The sequence below is a fragment of the Lepidochelys kempii genome, chromosome 9 (assembly GCF_965140285.1).
Source record: "Lepidochelys kempii isolate rLepKem1 chromosome 9, rLepKem1.hap1, whole genome shotgun sequence".
In the NCBI taxonomy this organism is placed as follows: Eukaryota; Metazoa; Chordata; order Testudines; family Cheloniidae; genus Lepidochelys; species Lepidochelys kempii.
In genome coordinates, this window is record NC_136388.1 from 87619694 (window position 1) to 87639902 (window position 20209).

The 20209-nt window shown below is 39.5% G+C and overlaps 1 protein-coding gene across 11 annotated transcripts in view; it reads left to right on the top strand.

The window, feature by feature from the left end:
* The window catches only part of TENM1 (teneurin transmembrane protein 1), a 1397628-nt gene that overhangs the window by 1258551 nt on the left and 118868 nt on the right, over positions 1 to 20209 (top strand). For all 11 annotated transcript variants that reach the window (XM_073361279.2, XM_073361281.2, XM_073361264.2 and 8 more), the window contains 3 exons: positions 8301 to 8517; positions 15964 to 16083; positions 19048 to 19309. In XM_073361279.2, coding sequence (XP_073217380.1) covers positions 8301 to 8517; positions 15964 to 16083; positions 19048 to 19309 — 599 coding nt within the window. The remainder of the gene's footprint in view (positions 1 to 8300; positions 8518 to 15963; positions 16084 to 19047; positions 19310 to 20209) is intronic.

The following is a 20209-nucleotide window of genomic DNA, read 5'->3' on the forward strand; positions in this document are numbered from 1 at the left end:
GAGAATGAGATCCACCTGCCCACCTGAAAAAAAACCATGGCCCTCCACACTGTCCGTGAAGGGTCCTGGCCACATGATTAGGTGGCCCCATCTGTGGCTCACCTCTAATACTTTCCTTTGCATTTCTGTGGTACTGAGACCTCTGAAATACCTTTGGTTCTCTGAGTCCTCAGCCAATAGGTGACTATCATTTCATCACAGACCCATTTTGGATGCTTCAAGTCCCTTTCATTCCTTGCTATGTTTATCTTATAGATTCTCTGCCCTGTTTCAGTATTTTGGACTGCATTTTACCCCAACCGTTCTATTGGCCTTTGCTAGTGCCCCATGGTGCTGTGGCCATGGAATTTGTCATGTCTGCTTGTCTGTCTGTATGTAAAATTAAAACTGAGATTCCAGAATACAGTTCTTCAATGAGGGGATGATTTTGTGGCAAGTCCCTTGGCCACAAAACCATGTATTACATAGTGTATATTTCTAGCCTTTGTGAAGTTAACCTTGAGAATGTAAATGGAGCGTAAGCAATGAAATGACATCTCCCTGAGTCTGCAGAGAGCCAGAAACAATACTCTGAGAGGTACTTCATCTCAGTTAAATACAAAACTTACCGATGACAATTTAAACAATAACATTGTTAGCTATTTCACTATTGATCATCTTAGCAGAAACATCTACCAAATGTGCTTATCCTAAAACACCCAAACTCAACACCTCCTCAGGTGGGGAGTTTCATATCAAAATAAGTAAGGGGATGTCTACACTTGCAGAGTTTTTGCCCTGTAAGTTTCACCAGTGATAGGGAACCGGTGAAAGACAAGTACTGGTTTGTGTACTCACTTAATTCCTTAGGCGTCAGAGAGTGTTTACACTAGCTGCACTTCCATCACCGATGAGAGCAGCACTGTAGGGCAGCTATCCCACAGTGCAGCTCTCTCAATAGGTCTTGTGGGAAGGTGGGAGGTGAGCAGAAGGCATTCTGGGTTCCAGCAGCCCCATTACTTCCTTGTTTCTTTCATGGCATTTTTTTAAAGACTCCCTGGCTGCTTTCCCTGCCACATCTACAAGCAAAGGGAAAGGGAGTTTCAAACTTCCCAGGGCTTACGGGGGAGGAGCAGATGTCCGTTTACCTGGCGTCAGAGCAGCGGAGATGCTTGCCAGACTGGTCACTTTTGGAACTATGGGATCTCCTTTGGAGGCCAAAAGGTGTTTACTCTGATAAAACATGTCTTCACTTTCACAACAGTGGTAAGAGCTGTACACCTCTCGTGAATGTGGTTTTCTTTTGCAGTGAAACTTCTGAGTTTCACTGCAAAAAAGCCATTAACCAGTGTAGACGCTCCCATGGTTTTAGTGCAAAAAAGGGACATTTTGCACTTTAAATGCCAGGAGTGGCCATAGCCTAACATAGGAGGTACTATAATGATTTTATTAACTAACTATGAAAGTGACTAATTCAAACTGTGAATATTTCCAGTCCACTTTAGTGAAGTGCTGGAGAATCCACCCTGCTGTGTCACATATAACACCTTGTTATTTGCTCCCCCATTCAGCTGTTCCATACTCTGTTCCTGTGACCTCCTCAGTTATGCTCTTGGTATTTTACTAGTTATATTTATAGACTGGAAGAAATGGATCAAATTTACAAGAATATTAGTTTGTGACGCTCCCATAGCTGCCAAGATGAAATGTAAGAAACTCAGGGATAGATGTGAACACTACAAGAGCTGGAATTTGATAAGTGGTTGGGCTGATAGCTGCTCATGTTGGGACCTATACATTTCACTCAATTTATATACTTTATTAACTTTTGTGGTTAGTAAATAATATGAACCTACAGTTAACAAAATGCCTCTTCGTTTTCCAAATGACATTTTATTTTCTGGAGGCTGTAATAGAAATATTAATGTTACTCAGTACACATGAAACCCAAGTGTGGTAAATATGACATACATTTATTACACAGTGCTTGCCTCAAATGTAGTATAATGTGATACTCTTTTATAGTAAACAAAATAGACACTAGGTTAATAGAAGTATTTAAATTTTCTTACTGTGCATTTATGTCTGGATCATAGTCATGAGTTACATAAGGAGTTCCCCTGAAGGGCCTGTGTAATTACAGAATAACAGACCCTATACTCCGCTGACACCAGGATGCTCCTGCCAGAAACACCTTGCCAGAAAGCGAGCAGTGAAATAACCATACTCACCCTTAATGTGTCAGGCCAGCAGAGTAGCCAGCAATGCTTGAGGAAGCATGCTTAATTCCCTATGGGTATGTCTACACAGCAATTAAAAGCCCATGGGTGGCCTGTGCCAACTGACGCAGGGTTCAGGCTAATGAACTGTTTAATTGTACTTGTAGACATTTGGGCTTGGGGTGGAGCCTGGGTTCTAGGACTCTGCAAGGTGGGAGGGTCCCAGGTCTCAGGCTGCAGCCCGAGCCCAAACATCTATACCTCAGTGTCAAGGTTCCTCCCCCACTCTGAACTCTAGGGTACAGATGTGGGGACCTGCATGAAAAATCTCCTAAGCTTATCTTTACCAGCTTAGGTCAAAACTTCCCCAAGGTACAAAATATTCCACCCTTTGTCCTTGGATTGGCCGCTACCACCACCAAACTAATACTGGTTACTGGGGAAGAGCTGTTTGGACGCATCTTTCCCCCCAAAATACTTCCCAAAACCTTGCACCCCACTTCCTGGACAAGGTTTGATAAAAAGCCTCACCAATTTGCCTAGGTGACTACAGACCCAGACCCTTGGATCTTAAGAACAATGAACAATCCTCCCAACACTTGCACCCCCCCTTTCCTGGGAAATGTTGGGAAAAAAGCCTCACCAATTTGCATAGGTGACCACAGACCCAAACCCTTGGATCTGAGAACAATGAAAAAGCATTCCGTTTTCTTACAAGAAGACTTTTAGTAAAAATAGAAGTAAATAGAAATAAAGAAATCCCCCCTGTAAAATCAGGATGGTAGATATCTTACAGGGTAATTAGATTCAAAACATAGAGAACCCCTCTAGGCAAAACCTTAAGTTACAAAAAAGATACACAGACAGAAATAGTTATTCTATTCAGCACAGTTCTTTTCTCAGCCATTTAAAGAAATCATATTCTAACACATACCTAGTTAGATTACTTACTAAAAGTTCTAAGACTCTATTCCTGGTCTATCCCCGGCAGAAACCAGCATATAGACAGACACACAGACCCTTTGTTTCTCTCCCTCCTCCCAGCTTTTGAAAGTATCTTGTCTCCTCATTGGTCATTTTGGTCAGGTGCCAGTGAGGTTACCTTTAGCTTCTTAACCCTTTACAGGTGAGAGGAGCTTTTCCCTGGCCAGGAGGGATTTTAAAGGGGTTTACCCTTCCCTTTATATTTATGACACTCAGTTAAACAGCCCCTTACCCTGAGCCCCGAGAGCCCAAGTCAGCTGGCACAGGCCAGCTGTGAGTTTTTAATTGATGTGTAGACAGACCCTAAGTGTGTCATAATTTGCATGTTCCCCCCCAATCACTTATTGAGCCTTTAATGACCACTGTAGAAGCACATCTACAGCAAGACACAGATGCCCTGAAAGGGAGTTAATTTGTATCTGGGCTAGTGAATCCTGGGGATGCCTCATAAAGAAAATGGTAACCCTATTTCAATAATGTTAAACAAGTACTGTGAACTTTGTGTGAGATTTTGGTGCAAAGTTGTAAACGAATAATAAATAGTTATTCTGTTGCCTTTAGAAATGTGCTTGAAAGGTTCACTTCCCCATCAAGGCAATGCAAAAAATTTATCCCAAATTCTCTTAGTTACAGTGGAGCAGTCTGGCTGAGAGCATAATATGGCCTCTTGCGTTTGCATGCTGCACCTTTTCTTTAAAGTTGGGGGTGCTACAGATATTCCTTGTCTGACAACACCCTCCCTATGCTTGGCAGACCAGTATGCTGAAACCCAGGTCAGCTACTTATTAACATCTTGAATTGCTATAACAAGCAATCAAGTTGCTCTTTGTGAACTCTATTTTAGGAGTAATGTGAGGAGTACTTTGGGAACTTTTTACATTTTAAGTAAAGCAGATAATCAGTTGTTACCTTTCCCACATGAAACTAATGTCATTTGAAAGTTGTATAAGCATGATGTTAGCCAACCTGTGATTGTTCCTTTCAGGTTTAGATTACACAAACTTTAATCACTCCTATTGTAGTGAACTGATTGTACTATATTGCCAATTGTACCCCACTGCTTCTTATATAAGACAACAGTAGAACTGCTAATATCAAATGCAAGTAGTTTACACTTCAGTGCTACATTTTAGTCTAGCCGTATGCTGTTTTATCCAGTGTGATAATTGACAGTTGAGTCTTCCATATACTGGATCACCCACTGTATGAATAACAGTTTATGCTGTATGTAGCTGTTGATTTTCCTGTGTTTTGTCTCTTCAAAGTTAATAGAAACCTTAACACACACAGGGTCTGTTCTGTCATTTTTTACACTGCCTGCTTACCAAAATGAAGACTGATTGTTGAGAATTGAAAATAATTTTGAGGTATTTTCAGAGTCTGGAGTTTATAAATCAGATTTCTGGGGTTTTCTTCTTATATTTGAAATCATATTGTTATTGGAATTTGGGGGTTGGCATATTGAAACTGATATCCTTACTGTATTTATCAATGGGAATTGTGTTACAGAAGCTTCCTGTCATGTAACTTGAGATACTGCATCTCTCGTTCTCCTCTATAAAAGTTGAGTGACCATTAAGACCATTTAAAAGTCATGTTGTCCAATCTATATATCAGCTTCCAGTCATCAAAATAGTCTTTCAGCCAGCTTGTTCAGGATTTTTTACAGATGTTCAATTAGAAAAGTAAAATGCAATCTGATGAAGAAACAATTTTAGGAAAGTTTATTGAAAGGAGAGAGATGTAAATTTTAAGAGAACCTGGAAATATAGGGCCAAATCTTGAGAGACTGCCCGTGCTTCCCTTTCCAATGTGTTAGTGGGCCCAGCTGAAGAGAGCTCAGCACAGTCCTGAGGGGACATAATGGGGAGTGTGGAAGGAAGTGGGAGTCAAACACAGTAAGAATCCACAAGTCCCAAAACCCATGTAGGAGGTTATGGCAGGCTGTGTCTATAATTCCCACAAACATACAGAAATAGCCTGAGTCAGCTGGACCTGAGTCAGCTCTGTGGGTTTGATGGGCTCCAATCACATGTTGTTTCTAAAGCTTCCTTCCATTATCGGCCCTTGTCCTTCAGAGTATTTTTCTCAAAACATTGTCCATTTACTCTGCTTTGCTGCACCTGTGACTGAAAAGAAAATTCTTAAAAGCTGAATAAAATGTCACCTATCTAGCCAAATGGTAAAAATGGTCAGATGGGAAAAGTGAGAGAGAGAGAGAAAGAGAAGACATTAGTGTTAATCTATCAGCTGCAAAACACAAGAGTGACAGTTGCAGTTCCCAGTTTACCAGTGCTTTCTTTGCCTGCATAGTTGTTCCTTGTTTGTCTTTTTATTTTCAGCTTTTCAGGGAAGGTCATATTTCCTCCCTGTATAGTAACAGCTAAGTATCTTGTTTGTGCTTACAGTAACAATAATATTGACAGTGCTCTTTCAAATATGGTTTTGGAGTTTCCCCACTGTTAAAATGGGAGCTCCACACAGACATTCTGCCTTTCACAATGCTCACAAAAATACTTGAGAGGTAATAAAGAAGATGAGCAAATGAAACCAGGTACAGACAAAACAAACATGAGAAATTGCACTAATATAGTTTGAGAGTGGGAAGTCCATACAAAGTGGATCCTGCTAAAGATATAGTAATTCTCATTCTGCAGAGAGGTGAACTGTAGAGGAAAGGTGAAAACTGAGTCTGCTTTGAGAACCGAGAAACCATTTCGCTTTAAGCTTGATTTCTTCTTGTGTGCAGTGGGAATTCAAGCCACTGTTGCAATGCACATGAAATGCTGACCAAAATAAGAGCAGGGAGGGCAACTTGTTTTGGGAGTCTGATTCTTCCTTATTTACTCAGGCAAAACTCCTGTAGGAGCCAATGGGAATTTTGCAAGAAAAAGGATTTGCAGATTATTTAAACAGCAGTTTCTCTGTGGTAATTTGTTTTTAAAATAATACAGAGAATAATTATTTTTAAACAAATTTTCAATTTAAATCTTTTTGGGAAATTTCTCTGTTTTTTCTTACACAAATAGAAGAATCATGTCTGTTCAAATTTGGTGTCTCAAGGCTTGCCCACAGGGGAAATTAACTGGAATAATTATTGCAAAATAAGCTATTTTGGAATAGCTCCCTATGTGGACACTCTTGAATAAGAGTGGGGGTTTTTCCGATTTAGCTTAATTCACTTCCAAAGCTTATCCTGCAATAGCTGTTCCCATCAGTTTCCTCAAGAAGCCAAGTTCTTAGCTCCCAAGGAAATGGCTTCTTTTAGAAAGTAACTTGACGTTTTTGTCAAGACCCCCTACCCTGGTTTAGTTTACTTTTAGGGCATTCCACCATCATAAAGCTGCTTTACGCAACCAAAGAATTCACCCTGCCGAGAGGATCTTCAAGTGGTATAGATCCACCTTTGACTCCTCCATTCCTTGAGGATGCAAACTGACTCCAAGAATGCAAAAATATCTTAAAGCTGCTTTTGAGTACCCACCCACTGAGCTGAGCTCTGACCATCTCAGCACCTTGAGGTCTTGTTGCTAACTATTTACAGTTGCCCTTTGTTATTGACCCAACAACAAGACTAATCAGTTTGTTTTTCCAGCTGCTCTAGAAGAGATTTTTTAATATTTTTTGCTTAACTAAACAAATAATTACCTTGCCCAAGGGCAGGCAACATTAGTGCAAGGAGTTTCAGATTCCAGATATGTCTATTTCATTGTAGACTCTTCGGTTTTATAAACAGGGTCTGTGCTTCCCTTCCTCAATGAATCATTATTTACTGAGTGTTTACAGTTCTCTGATTGCTGTATCAAACAAAGAGGAGGTATCTACACAGAAGGAGTTTATAATCTAAGGGGCCCCATTAAAGTCTATGGCAAAAATCTGACCTCATTAAAAATAGAAAGAAAAGATGTCACTTTGGGTGGGTCAAGGATTTGATAGCTTGATCTTATTTCCTATGTATTAGCATACCTCTCAATCTAAGAGTGTTAGCAAATATGAACTATAAAAAGAAGGAATTCAAGAAGATATTTGAAGATTTTTAGTGTACCTTATTATATTTGACTTCTCTGTGCAGAATTTACTACATTTATATTTATTGGGCTGGATTTTCAGCCTTCCTTTTTGGTATGCCAATAATTGTGTGTGCAATTTAGGTAATTTAGATGTCCAGGTAGCTGATTGGTGGGAGTAGTCAGGCACTTAGATATTTAAGTGATCTAACCTGTGGTTACAAATCATTATAGGTGCAAAACAGTATATAAAAATAGAGATTCTTTTTAAGAAACTTAGCCCCATTTGTCCTACTTCACCTATCTGTAAGTTCCAAAGGGTGGAATAGTTTGCATTTAGTTCACAAGTTTGCTTCACTTGAATATGATGGGAGTTGCAAACAAGCCCCAAGTAGAGAAGACTTAGATTTTAAGCACTTTAAGGCAGGGACTGCATCTAGCTTTGTATTGGTGCAGTGCCTAGCATAAAAGGAGCCACAGTCACGATCAAATCCTCATGAATTCATTTTAGTGTAGCTATTAAATATGAGAATAATAAAGCATCTGAAAACATTAACACTAATAAAATGTATAGGGTTCAAAAGCTGAAGAACTTTTACCAGAGGCCTTTTTACTACTGTAATAAAGAGGGATATTAAAATTGGATAACGTTTCAGATTGTACAGGTCATTTCATACACTTTAGCAAGCACATATTCTTCACAGGTATTAACAGACTATTCATTATAACAATATAGAGCTACTAGAAATTTAAACTATATATTTGTGAATCATATACCCACTGGACTGACAGATATTGGTTGGTGTTTTTCTTCTCCGATCTGTATTGTGATGGCGATAAGTCACACTCTTTCTTATCGCTTAGTTTATGGGTTCTATTCCCTCATGAAGATTGTGTGAGATACCATTCAGTATTAATAACTGGATAGAAATGCCCATCCCCACTTAAGCATGTGCTTGAGTGCATTGCTCAATCTGGGCCTATACAGCCTTAAAATCAGCATTCCTTCCAGTTGATTAGATATTGTTCTCCCATGCTTTCTAGTAGCAAACCCTTTGGTTTCTTCTAAACATCATTCTATTTCCTGAACTTTTGTTTTATACATTTTCAGATGGTTTGACAGACTGTGTGGACCCTGATTGCTGTCAGCAAAGCAATTGCTACGCAAGCCCTCTCTGCCAAGGGTCACCTGATCCCCTTGACCTCATTCAGCACAGCCAGCCTCCTTTTTCTCAGCATCCTCCAAGGCTCTTTTATGATAGAATCAAGTTTCTTATTGGCAAGGAGAGCACTCATGTAATCCCAAGAGATGTCTTATTTGACAGCAGGTAAGTTTCATTTTTAATTAAAGTGGTCAGGACAGTGAAAACTGTATTGATAAATTATTTTAATAGAAAAAACATTGGTATGAAGGTTTTCTTGGAAATCTTTATTGACTTTTTCACATTAATGGTAATCTGAAAATAGTGGAAATGATAACACATTCTTTGTTTGAGATTCCAGCAGTTTAAGACTTGCCCTCTGACATTACTAGCCCAGACCCCTAGAGTTACTCCATCTAGCGTATAAGACTATTTGCTGTAGTAAACTATAATACCCTTTTTATAAGGGTGTAACTATCCTGGGAGGTAAACTGCTCTGCTGTGTTTTCCTGAGAAACAATTTAGGGTTCAATTCTTGCCGGAATGTTGGAGAAATACTGGAGAGCAGTGCTGGAGTCATATTAGCTCTCTTGAGTCAGCTTCATGCCCCAGTGGAGCTGTGACATAACACAGTGAACGTCTTTTCTTTATTTATGTGCTGAATACTCCTTAGTCTGATTAGCAGTCATAGTCAGCAAATAGTAGTAGTAGAACATGCAGTTTGCCATTTTGCTCTGCAGGTTACCCTTTAATTGACCTATAACTTGGTGTGTGATCTCAAAATCAGAGTAATTTCTGTGTACTTGTGGAGTTATGCTGTTCTTTAAAGGAAAGGAATGTGTGAATAAGGAAGGGCAGACACTTGCTCAAAAGACACAATTACCTATACTTTCCTCTTGAAAAAAATCAGTAAATTTGAAATATAGAGGCACATAAGTTTTTTTTTATACTGCAGTTCATCCTGGGAAGCAGTAATTTATACACTGACAGAAGCATCCACAAATCATCCCTGTCACCTAACTACACTCCTGGGCCTGCACATTAGATAATCCAAGTTGCATTAATAAACACACTAGTATTTTTTATTTTCACAAATGCAATAAATGGCACTTATGTTGTAGCCTAGATTTCATTCCTATCTTCACTTCAAACACATCCACAGAGGGAACAAATTCAGTGTGTTCTCTTTGACTTATTAATTTTTTACTAATGTAAATCTTTATTGATCTAACATATTGTGACAGAGTCGGGCCGGATGGCTACAGGAGAGTAATTTTTTTTTAATCCTATTGGGATCTGGGAAGTGGGCAGGAAAAGCCCACAGGAGAGTAATAGAAGGCAGATATATTAGCCCCAGGTTAACTAGGTCCCTTTTCCCTGGGTAAGGTAACAGGGAAGGTTCCAGATCAGGAACCTTCTGGAGACAATTAAGACAGACAGGCTGATTAGAACACCTGCAGCCAATCAAGAAGCTACTAGAATCAATTAAGACAGGCTAATCAGGGCACCTGGGTTTAAAAAGGAGCTCACTTCAGTTTGTGGTGTGCGTGTGAGGAGCTGGGAGCAAGAGGCACTAGGAGCTGAGACTGAGAACGCATACTGCTGGAGAACTGAGGAGTTACAAGCATTGTCAGACACCAGGAGGAAGGTCCTAGGGTGAGGATAAAGAAGGTGTTGGGAGGAGGCCATGGGGAAGTAGCCCAGGGAGTTGTAGCTGTTGCACAACTGTTCCAGAAGGCACTCTAGACAGCTGCATTCCACAGGGCCCTGGGCTGGAACCTGGAGTAGAGGGCAGACCCGGGTTCCCCCCAAACCTCCCAACTCCTTGTCAGACCTGGACTGTGGGTTCATGAAAACGGCCAAACTGAGGGCTGCCGTGAAGCTCCAAGGCGAGCAAATCCGCCAATAAGCGCAAGACCCACCAAGGTAGAGGAGGAACTTTGTCAAAATACTTAAACATTTAATCACTGTTAATAACGTGACAGCATGTTATAAATATGTAGAACAAAATCCATGAAACTGCACAAAACCAATAACTGGCAGCACCAAGCCTTAAAGTGTAAATCACTAATGGAACAGTGCAATTAGCTTATTATTTTATCTGAATGCATAAGATGCACCAAATACAACATCTTTGGCTGCATGTATATTTAATACAGCATATTGCTGTTTAAAAGAAAAATCATAAATAATAATAACTAGCTCTTACATGTTACTCTTTTATCACCAGAGCTCAAAACTTCCCTCAGCAACATAAACCAGACACCTACCCATTTAATATCACCTGGAAGGCAAGCAGTCAAGTAGCCTATACAGCATCCTGTGACATTGCAACTATGATTAGGAGGATTTTACATAAGCCTTTCAATATATTTTTATAGATAAAAGGAACAGATCTTTTGGGGCTATCATTGATAGGATTTGACTTGGTCTTAAAAGCCTTTTTTGAGTATTTCAGTTTTTGCCTTACTACCCAAAGTGCCTTTGGAGTTTGGAGAATAAAGATGTTTGACCTGTTTAGTTGGTCTGTCCTTGGAAGCTGATGGAATTAGAAAGGTTGCAGAGGTCTCTGAAGGACAGAATTGTTCCTCTGACAGACCACTGTATCGCTTGGTTGGCTTTTATAAATCTTTTGTCCTCTACTATCAAGATAGTGGCCCCTGGCATCTTCTACCCCAGATTCATCCTCAAAAGTCACCATGGTTTATGATGATCTGCAATAGTTGAAGCAGAAGGGGAAGCTAATGGCAGAATTGTTGAGATGAAGGTTATCAATTTGGCGTAAAGATTTTTTAAAATTCTTATGCTTTGAAGAGCTTCCACTGTAGCATCTGTAAAATCTCACCCAATAGATGTGTTTTGGGTGGTGAATAACTTGGTCATGGCTAGCTCAGCTTAGAGGCTGATACAGGTTCCTACTGTTGTGAAGAAATTACTAGATTTCAGAGGATAGTGTTGGGCAATAGTGGAATTCTGTAGAGCTCTATCTTGCCACCATCCCCATTCAACAAGTATATGAGGACATTAAGAGGCTAGTGCAGAATCATGGTTTGCAGCATATTTAGTATGCACATGACCAGCGTTCCCTCTAATTTTTCCCACACATGAATTTTGTTATGTGCACCAATATGGCAGGGGTGGGGCTAGGGGAAGAGCGCCTCTCCCCCAGCCATGGTAGGTCCGGGTCTGGGCTGGTGCCAGAGAGGAGAGGCATCTTTCCCCGGGGCAGCCTGAGCGCCTGTGCAGCGCTTAATAAGCTGCTGTGTGGCTCATGGCCACGCAGCTTAGAGGCAATTTAGCACATGACAACGGCTCAATGTTTTCATCTCTTCTGACTCAGTGCAGTTTGATGCCTTACCCAGCCTCTGGTTGGGACTGGGGTGTGGACGAGAGCTGCCTCAGTCCAGATAAAACTGAAGTTATGATGGTAGGCTGGGGAAAGCAACCAGAAAATATTGTCAAGTTTATATCTACCCCTCAGACTGAAGTTGGTTGCCTGCTCTTTGTTATTCATGTAGCCAACTTTGGAGTCTTCGTAAATACCCAGTTAGTATTATATTATCCTGTTTCAGAAAGAGTCAGGACATGTTTTCTTTTCCATTTGCATCCAACTGGGAGGTGCGGTGTGGATCTTACCGCTGTTTCATGCCTTTATCATTTCAAGATTAGGCTACTGCAGTGCGCTCAATTTGGGGTTAAGGGCTTGTCCACATGATGGGGTTATGTATTTTATGGGGTGTGATTTTTAAAGCACACTAATGTGTTGTGCATTAATTACTTCATGCAGACCCTGCTGGTGTGCACTAAAGGTTCAGTAGTGCATTTAAAAGTAGTTGTTTCAAATAGAAATATGTTAAAGTGCATTGGCATGCTTTAGATCCCCCCACCCCCATACAGCACATCACCCCACAATATAGACAACCTCTAAGTCAGAAATCCATTCAGAATCTGAAGTTTGTGTACAGCGTAGGAGCCTGCAGAGCACCTTGCTGTATGTTACACCAAAGCTTTGAATTTCATATTGGCTGCCTTTAAATTTGAACATGTAGCTGCTACATATAAAAAGGTGGGTCAAATTAATTCCTGGTGAATGGAATTGCATCTGCTGATACCAGAAATCGATTTGGCCTGTGATATTTAAAGAGTGTAGCATATGACAATATTTTATCAACCTCTATCCACAGAAGTTTAAAAAATGCATACTGCTAGCAAGTTGCATACAAATTGCAAATTGCATACAAAAGAAGGTCCAATGCTTGGTCTTGAATTAATTACCCTCCAAAGGCTGCTTACAGTGACATTGTCAGCAGGAGGAAATTAATGTAACTTAGTGGCCTGTAACTTAATTTCTGGGATTGAGGATTTTAATCAGAAATATAATACAATAAATTACATGTTTTGGTAAAGTGACAATTGTGAATTCACTCAAGTTTTCCTGACAGAGTTCCACATCTGAGGTTAATGTCACAGCCTGAGGTGCTCAGTGGATATTGGAAGTTTAACACGGAAAACAAAAGACAAAATAACAAATCAGGGAGTGGGGAGTTGGGCGAAATGGTGATAGAATGGTAGAAATGTTTCTGAAAAATAGTCAAAGAATGCAGCTGGAATCATAAATACAGAAAGACCTAGAAATTTTAAATTAGAGATGTCAAATAAACTGCCTGATGGCCAAATGAGATCATCAGTTAAAAGTGGACTGATCCATGAAGTATTTACAAAGAAAGTCGACTTCTCGAAGGCTACCTGCAACCCACGGAATCTGTGCCTCCTCTCAAAAAAAGCAACTACTCCCTCTGGAGTTGGAGATTGACCAGTCTGCCAGAGGCCTAAAAACATTTTAAATATATTTGAAAAAAATAAAGGCTGCAGCTTATCTGAAACATTTTTCTCCCTCGGTGCATGATGCAAAACAATGGGCAGATTCTCCAGCTCCTCTCAAATAGTGAAGAAGTTGCTGCACTTACCTTATAGTTAAAGTAACTGTGACACATTAGTTTAAAAGACTTAGTTCAAGATGTCATAATTGCAAATAAACAGTGGTATTAGAAAGAAAGGCCTTACACAATTGGTTGTTATCTAACATAAGGAATAAAAAAAAGTAGCAGAGATGTGTCTACAATAAAGTTAGACAGTGAGAATAGACAAAGAAGGTGCAGTACACTGAGGGAGAATGGCGGGGGGGCAGGGGGTAAGACTACTGTGTTACTAATGGGAGAAGTAGTCAGAAGTAACCAGATCTAAGTCCAGCAGAAGGAGAGTGAATCAGATGAATGGAAAGTGATATCACTTCAGGAAAGAGCTCCTGAAAGCTCTAAAAAAGTAGAGGATAAGTGCACTGCAAGTAGCAAGACCACTGGGGATCCAAGAAAAGTATTCCCTGCAAGCTTTCTGGGACAACCAGGCATTTTGAAAGGGGAGAGAATCTGCCTGCTCAGTAGTTTTTCTCCAGACCTCTCAAATGTCAGTCAAAAGTAGTGTAAATGAACATGCTTTAATACGTGTGCTAAATACAAAAATTAAAATTGATTTTGAACAGTTGCTGTTGGTTGAAGATTTATTGTAGATCTTGAGAATCCAAGAGACAGCTGAAGACTGCTCTAGTCAGAAATGGATGCTAGAAAGACAGTAAATAATGAGGACAAATGTAGCAGTATACAGAAAAGCTTAGAACATTTCAAGTCTAATAGATTACAAAGAGAGTTCAATACAGATAAATGTAGAATAATGAGTTTTATGAGTCTTTATCACATATTGTAAATGTGTGTGGGTTATGAAATATGAGGAATAAAAAAAGTAAGAGCTGAAAGATAAGTATGAACATTATTTATGGATAATGAGGAGCAAAATGAATGAGCAGAGGAAAAGGAAGACAATGTATGGAATAATGAAGACTTTGATGAGTTGTTATCATGCAAATCTGTGTGCTCCATAAAATAAGAGGAGTAGAGTCAAAAGACAAGTCTGTGCGGATTGAAAAACAGAATGAACAAACAAACAGGAATGCAAGAATAATGCACAGAATAATGATGACTCTTATGAGACTTTCTCTCTCAAGTTAACACGCTTAGTAAACAAAAGGATTGAAAAGGGAAAAGACAAGTCTATAGATGCCATAAAATATGAGAAAACAATAGAAACTAGTGGTTGCTGTTCTAACAAAACCAAAATAATTGAGACTGGCATAGTCTGGTTAAATACACAGAAGGCCTGATTGTGATCTTTTATACCAGTGTAACAATTGACTTTAATGGAGCTACTCATGACTTTTGCCAGTGTGTGATCACAATCAGGCCCAGATTAATATATAAAACAAAAGAAGGGTGAAGTAAAATTCTGTTATGTATATTGAAAGAAAAATCAATTAATGGCAGAACATCTCTCTCTAACTGCGCATATTGCAACAACTTTCAAATCACTCTGACAAAGTAGAATCCATTTTAGCTACTGTGGTGCGACACCATGAAAGGGTTAATTTGTAAAGCCACAGTCTCTCAGGTAACAACTTTATGCCCTCAGGGTGTTGTCATCCCTGTGACCTCCTGCAGTGTGGGAGACTTCACATTCAAATCTCTTCTCCACATGAGGCAGAAGGGGAAATTGAACCAGGGTCCATAGCACCCTCAAAGAGTACCCTAACTACTTTGCTTTTCTCAAAATACCTGAAATCAAAAGAAAAAATGTCGGATCAAAATGCAACATTTAGTTACAATCCAACTCAGAAAATCTTGATTCGCTAAAATAATCAAAAAATTCTGCTTTCAGTTTGACCCAAAACCCTTTATTTTATTTTTTTTGGCCAGCAAAAAATCCATTATTTGCCCAGCTCTACTCTACTCTATCAGGAATCTAAAACAGTACGTGTGGGGTTTAAAAGAGTGTATATTATGCTGACCTCTGACCCTCACTCCTACCCCAAAAAATGATTCTGTGAAAGTGCCTTTCTGTGGTTCAATATCAGCTGTGTCTTCATATTAGTCCAGTTTACAGATAAATGTATTTTTTTCCATGAACTGCCTGTTCTGTACTGGAATTTGAGAGTCACGTTATATTCTTTCTTTTTACCAACATCACTAGTAGTAAACTTGCTGCAGGCCAGTAATAATAGCTGCATACTATCAGCTAATTGTGCGCAACTCCATGCAGTGGCTAGTCAGGTTGATGCTGAAAAGTTACATATTCTAATGATATACTAGGAATTCATGGGAAAGTATAAAAAAAACAAGGAGTACTTGTGGCACCTTAGAGACTAACATATTTATTTGGGCATACGCTTTCGTGGGCTAAAACCCACTTCATCGGATGCATGCAGTGGAAAATACATTAGGAAGATATGCCACAAGTACTCCTCGGTTTTTTTGTTGATATAGACTAACAAGGCTACCGCTCTGAAACCTGGCATTATGGGGAAGTATGTAAATTTGTTCTGTACAGCAGTGCTATTTCAAATATCTGGATAGTCATGCTGTGGGTCTATCCACATTTCTATTATAAATCCATAGTCACCACTTCTTAGCTGTTCAGTCTTTAACCTGCACTGAAGTGTTGCACAGTGTATGAAGTATGAACACTTTTTCATGTCCTCCACACCTGTTTTTTTTTTCATGTTAAATTCTACTTTTCTTATTGCAGACGTGCCTGTGTAATTCGAGGCCAGGTGGTAGCATTCGATGGAACAGCGTTGGTAGGAGTGAATGTCAGTTTCCTACACCACAGTGATTATGGATACACCATCAGCCGACAGGATGGAAGGTGGGACATTTTCATCCCTGGCCTCTCATTAGTTGAGATTGTTAGTCTAAGGACCACATGCCACCTTGCATCCATGCACAAAATTTCCACTGACATCACTTTTTACTTTGTAGATTGAGGGCAGTATCTGGTCCTCCGTTCAGGCAGCATATGTGATTAGAGTTTTCTGTGGTAGGGTGACCAGTTGAAGGAAAGAAAGCATGAAGACAGTGAAAACCCATGAGCCCTAAATAATAACAAAAATATTGTGGAGACCTTCAAACACATAGGACAATAAGAATGGCCATACAAGTCGGACCAGTGATCCATCTGGCCCAATATCCTGTCTCTGATAGTGGCCAATGCAACATGCTTCAGAAGGAATGAACAGAACAGGGCAATTTGAGTGATCTGTCTCCATTCATCCAATCCCAACTTCTGGCAGTGAGAGGTTAGGTGAACCTGGAGCATGGGGTTCCATCGCTGACCATCTTGTCTAATAGCCATTGAGAGACCTGTTCTCCAGGAATTTAGCTAATTCTTGTTTGAACCCAGTTCTACTTTTGGCCTTCACAGCATCCCATGGCAGTGAGTTCCCCAGGTTGACTTCATTGCGTGAAAAAGTACTTCCTCATGTTTGTTTTAAACCTGTTGACTGTTAATTTAATCAGATGACCCCTGGTTCTTGTGTTGTATGAAGAGATAAATAACACTTCTCTTCTCACTTTCTCCATACTATTCACAGTTTTATAGAACTCTATCATATCTCCCCTTAGTCATCTCTTTTCTAAGATGAACAGTCCCAGTCTTTTTAATCTGTCCTCATATGGAAACTATTCCATACTCCAATCATTTTTGTTGCCCTTCTCTGCATCTTTACTGAGATGGGGCGAATAGTACTTCACATGGTATCAAAGTGTGGGCAGACCATGGATTTATATACTGGCATTATTATATTTCTATCTTATTACTTATCCCTTTCCTAGTGGTTCCTAACATTAGTTTTTTTGACTGTTGCTGCACACTGGGCAGAGGTTTTCAGCTAACTCTCCCTAGTGACTCCAAGGTATCCTTCTTGAGTGGTAACAGCTAATTTAGCCCCCATCGTTTTGTATGTATAGTTGAGATTATTTTTCCAGTGTGCATTATTTTGCATTCATCAGCGTTGAATTTCATCTGCCATTTTGTCACCCACCCTCCAAATGTAGTGAGATTTCTTTGTAACTCTGCAGTCAGCTTTGGACTTAACTATCTTGAGTAATTTTGTATCGTACGCAAATTTTGCCACCTAACTGTTCACCCCCTTTTCTTGATTAGATCCGGAACGCATGGGAACAGAATGTGACAGTATTACTGTTAAATTGCAGTACTTCTGTATTTTGAAGCTGTGCATATTATCAAGCTCCTTGATATCTCTGACCTGGGGTTTTGCATAGTTGAAATTACACAGGATCCCCCTAGTTTCCCCTCCTTCACTCCTATCTTACGGTGAGGAGGTCAGAAAATGGCTTCTTCTGAAGCCGTAAAGATCACTCCTTTAGCTGACTGATGGTAGCAGAGCAACACAAGTATAAAATGTGGATCTTCCCCAAGGCTAGAGAATGGCAAAACAGCTACTCTGCAGCCATTATTGCAACATTATGGCTCCAACAGTATCCGCTTGTCCCTGTGCCCCACTTGTGCAGGTCAAACTCCTCCTGTCCGCCTCATGTCTTCCACATGGCATACAGAGAACCCCTGGCAGAATGAGCTGAGTTCAGTATTACACAAGAGATATGTTCCCTGTAACCTGCCCTAAGGACAAGGCCAGTTCCATTGCATTTAGGGACCTCCACTTGCAGGTGTGGAGCCATGATTTCCCCCAGAATTTTTGGCTAATGCAGGAGTTTGACTGTTTGAAGACTTTATGGTCATTGACCACATTATAAAACTTATCTTCTAAAAGGTAAGTTTCCAAGATTTGTATGTAGCATAGCTTATTTACAATAGTGAAGAGAGTAATTTTATTTACCTTATTTTCTTGATTTTAAAATTGCAGTGTTGTAAGTTACTAATTATAATTTTTTATCTACACTACTCCTGACAGAGTTGTTGCATTAAAATATGTTACTTATATTTTACTCTGAGAGTAATCTGTGTCATTTGGGATATGTGATGAGATATGCATAATTAAGTCTGACTTCTTATCACTGTTTGTTACCATCAAAGGCCTCCATAATATATGCATTCAATAATACAGTGAGTGAAATATCTATTTACATTACCTTATATTACCTGGCTGTAGATGTCAGAATCTTGGAAAACTGAGACATTATGTACCTTGCTTTCTGTCTCACACTATCTTCGGGTGCAAATCTGCACAGGGTTATTCACAGTTGCTCCTTGAGTATATCCTGTAGTGGTCTGCCATTGTACCACATCCAGGAGCTGATTCAGTTCTCACTAAAATTAATGGGAAGCTTTCCCAAAATGTCCACACATTGAATAGTAGGGCTGCAATCCCATATGTTTCTTGAGCATACTCCACCTCTTCATCTTACTACTCGCAAAACAGGAAAAAAGAGTATGTTGGAGAATGAGGTGATTGTGAGGCCCCAAGTCAGCTACTTCACGTGCTGGGTACACACACAATCTGAGTAGCAGTCATTGTGTGGTTCAGGAGTTTCTTCACATACAGGCCAGGAGTAATTCTACACAGTTGTTAAATGTGAGTGTTTTTAGTAGGTAAACACTGGAGGAAGAGTGAACAAATTGTAGTGAAGTATCTCACCTTACATGTGATGAATTCTTGGAGTAGGGATATAGAGCGAAAGCACCACCTGGCCTCACAATTGGAATTAGAAAGATAATATTGGAGTTGTTTCACATAGCAAATTAATAGTTAGAGTGGGGTTCCATATGGAATTTTTGGTAGTCATTTGCTGCAAGCTGTGTTAATGTTGTAAAGGAAACTATAAGACAATGTGTTTTGTTTTGTCTCTTCAGTTTTGACCTTGTGGCTATTGGAGGTATCTCTGTCACCCTGGTCTTTGACAGATCTCCTTTCATTTCTGAGAAAAGGACACTTTGGTTGCCTTGGAATAGGTTTATTGTAATAGAAAAAGTTATCATGAAAAGAACAGAGTTGGACCCACCATCTTGTGACATCACTAGCTTTATCAGCCCAAATCCAATTGTACTCCCTTCACCTCTGACAACATTTGGAGGATCCTGTCCAGAGAGGGGAACAGTCATTCCAGAGCTTCAGGTAAAAGAGAGATTTTCAAATTAACAGAATGTGTTATTGTAGAAAAATATGCTATTTGAAGACAGTAAGAATTTTTTTCTGATCTCTATTTATACCCATTGTTAATGAAACCTACATTGTTATTTGATAATATTAAGTATACATTTCTAGCATAAAACCATTTTTATTACAAAATGTAAATTATGTTGATTTTAATTACCATCTACTACATTTTCAAAATGATCTGAACCTGGCCATTAAATATACAGTCACAATTTTTCACATCCACATATTGGTATGCAAAGGTTTTAGTCCAAGCAATAGCTTATGCAAAAAATAAAATTTGGGTGCACAAATAACATAGTAAATTAGATTCCTAATCTGCCTGCATAAACATGATTGCACATGCAAATCAGAGATTTTACATATAAAACTGTTAGATATGAAATGCTTCAGGTGCAGTTTTAGTAGTGGAAGTAGTAATACTTAACATTTAACACATGCGGTGATATTCCAGTCAGGTTGAAGTCAATGGGAGTTTTGCCGTTGATTTCAGTGGAGCCAGGATTTCAACCTACTATTTAGAAAGCTTTATACAGGTTTGGAAAAATCTAGATTCCACTGAAGTGAATGATCTTTTTATAAGTTTAGTGGTTACATGTTCGGACCCAGAAGTTCAGAGGCACAAGTTAGGGTTAGTATTTGATGGACATCAGTAAATGCCTGACTGTCTTCCCATCATTCCTGGAAGTCCTGAAAGTGCTGCTGTAAAAAAGGACACTGGAATACCCTGATTGCTTCCTGCTGTGATGATGTTCCCTTCCCAGGGATGTACTTCTGGGAATGACATCAAAGCAAGGTTATTCAGTGCTATAGATATTTTGGAGGTTATCTGTGGGTATAAATATTTTCCATCCAACC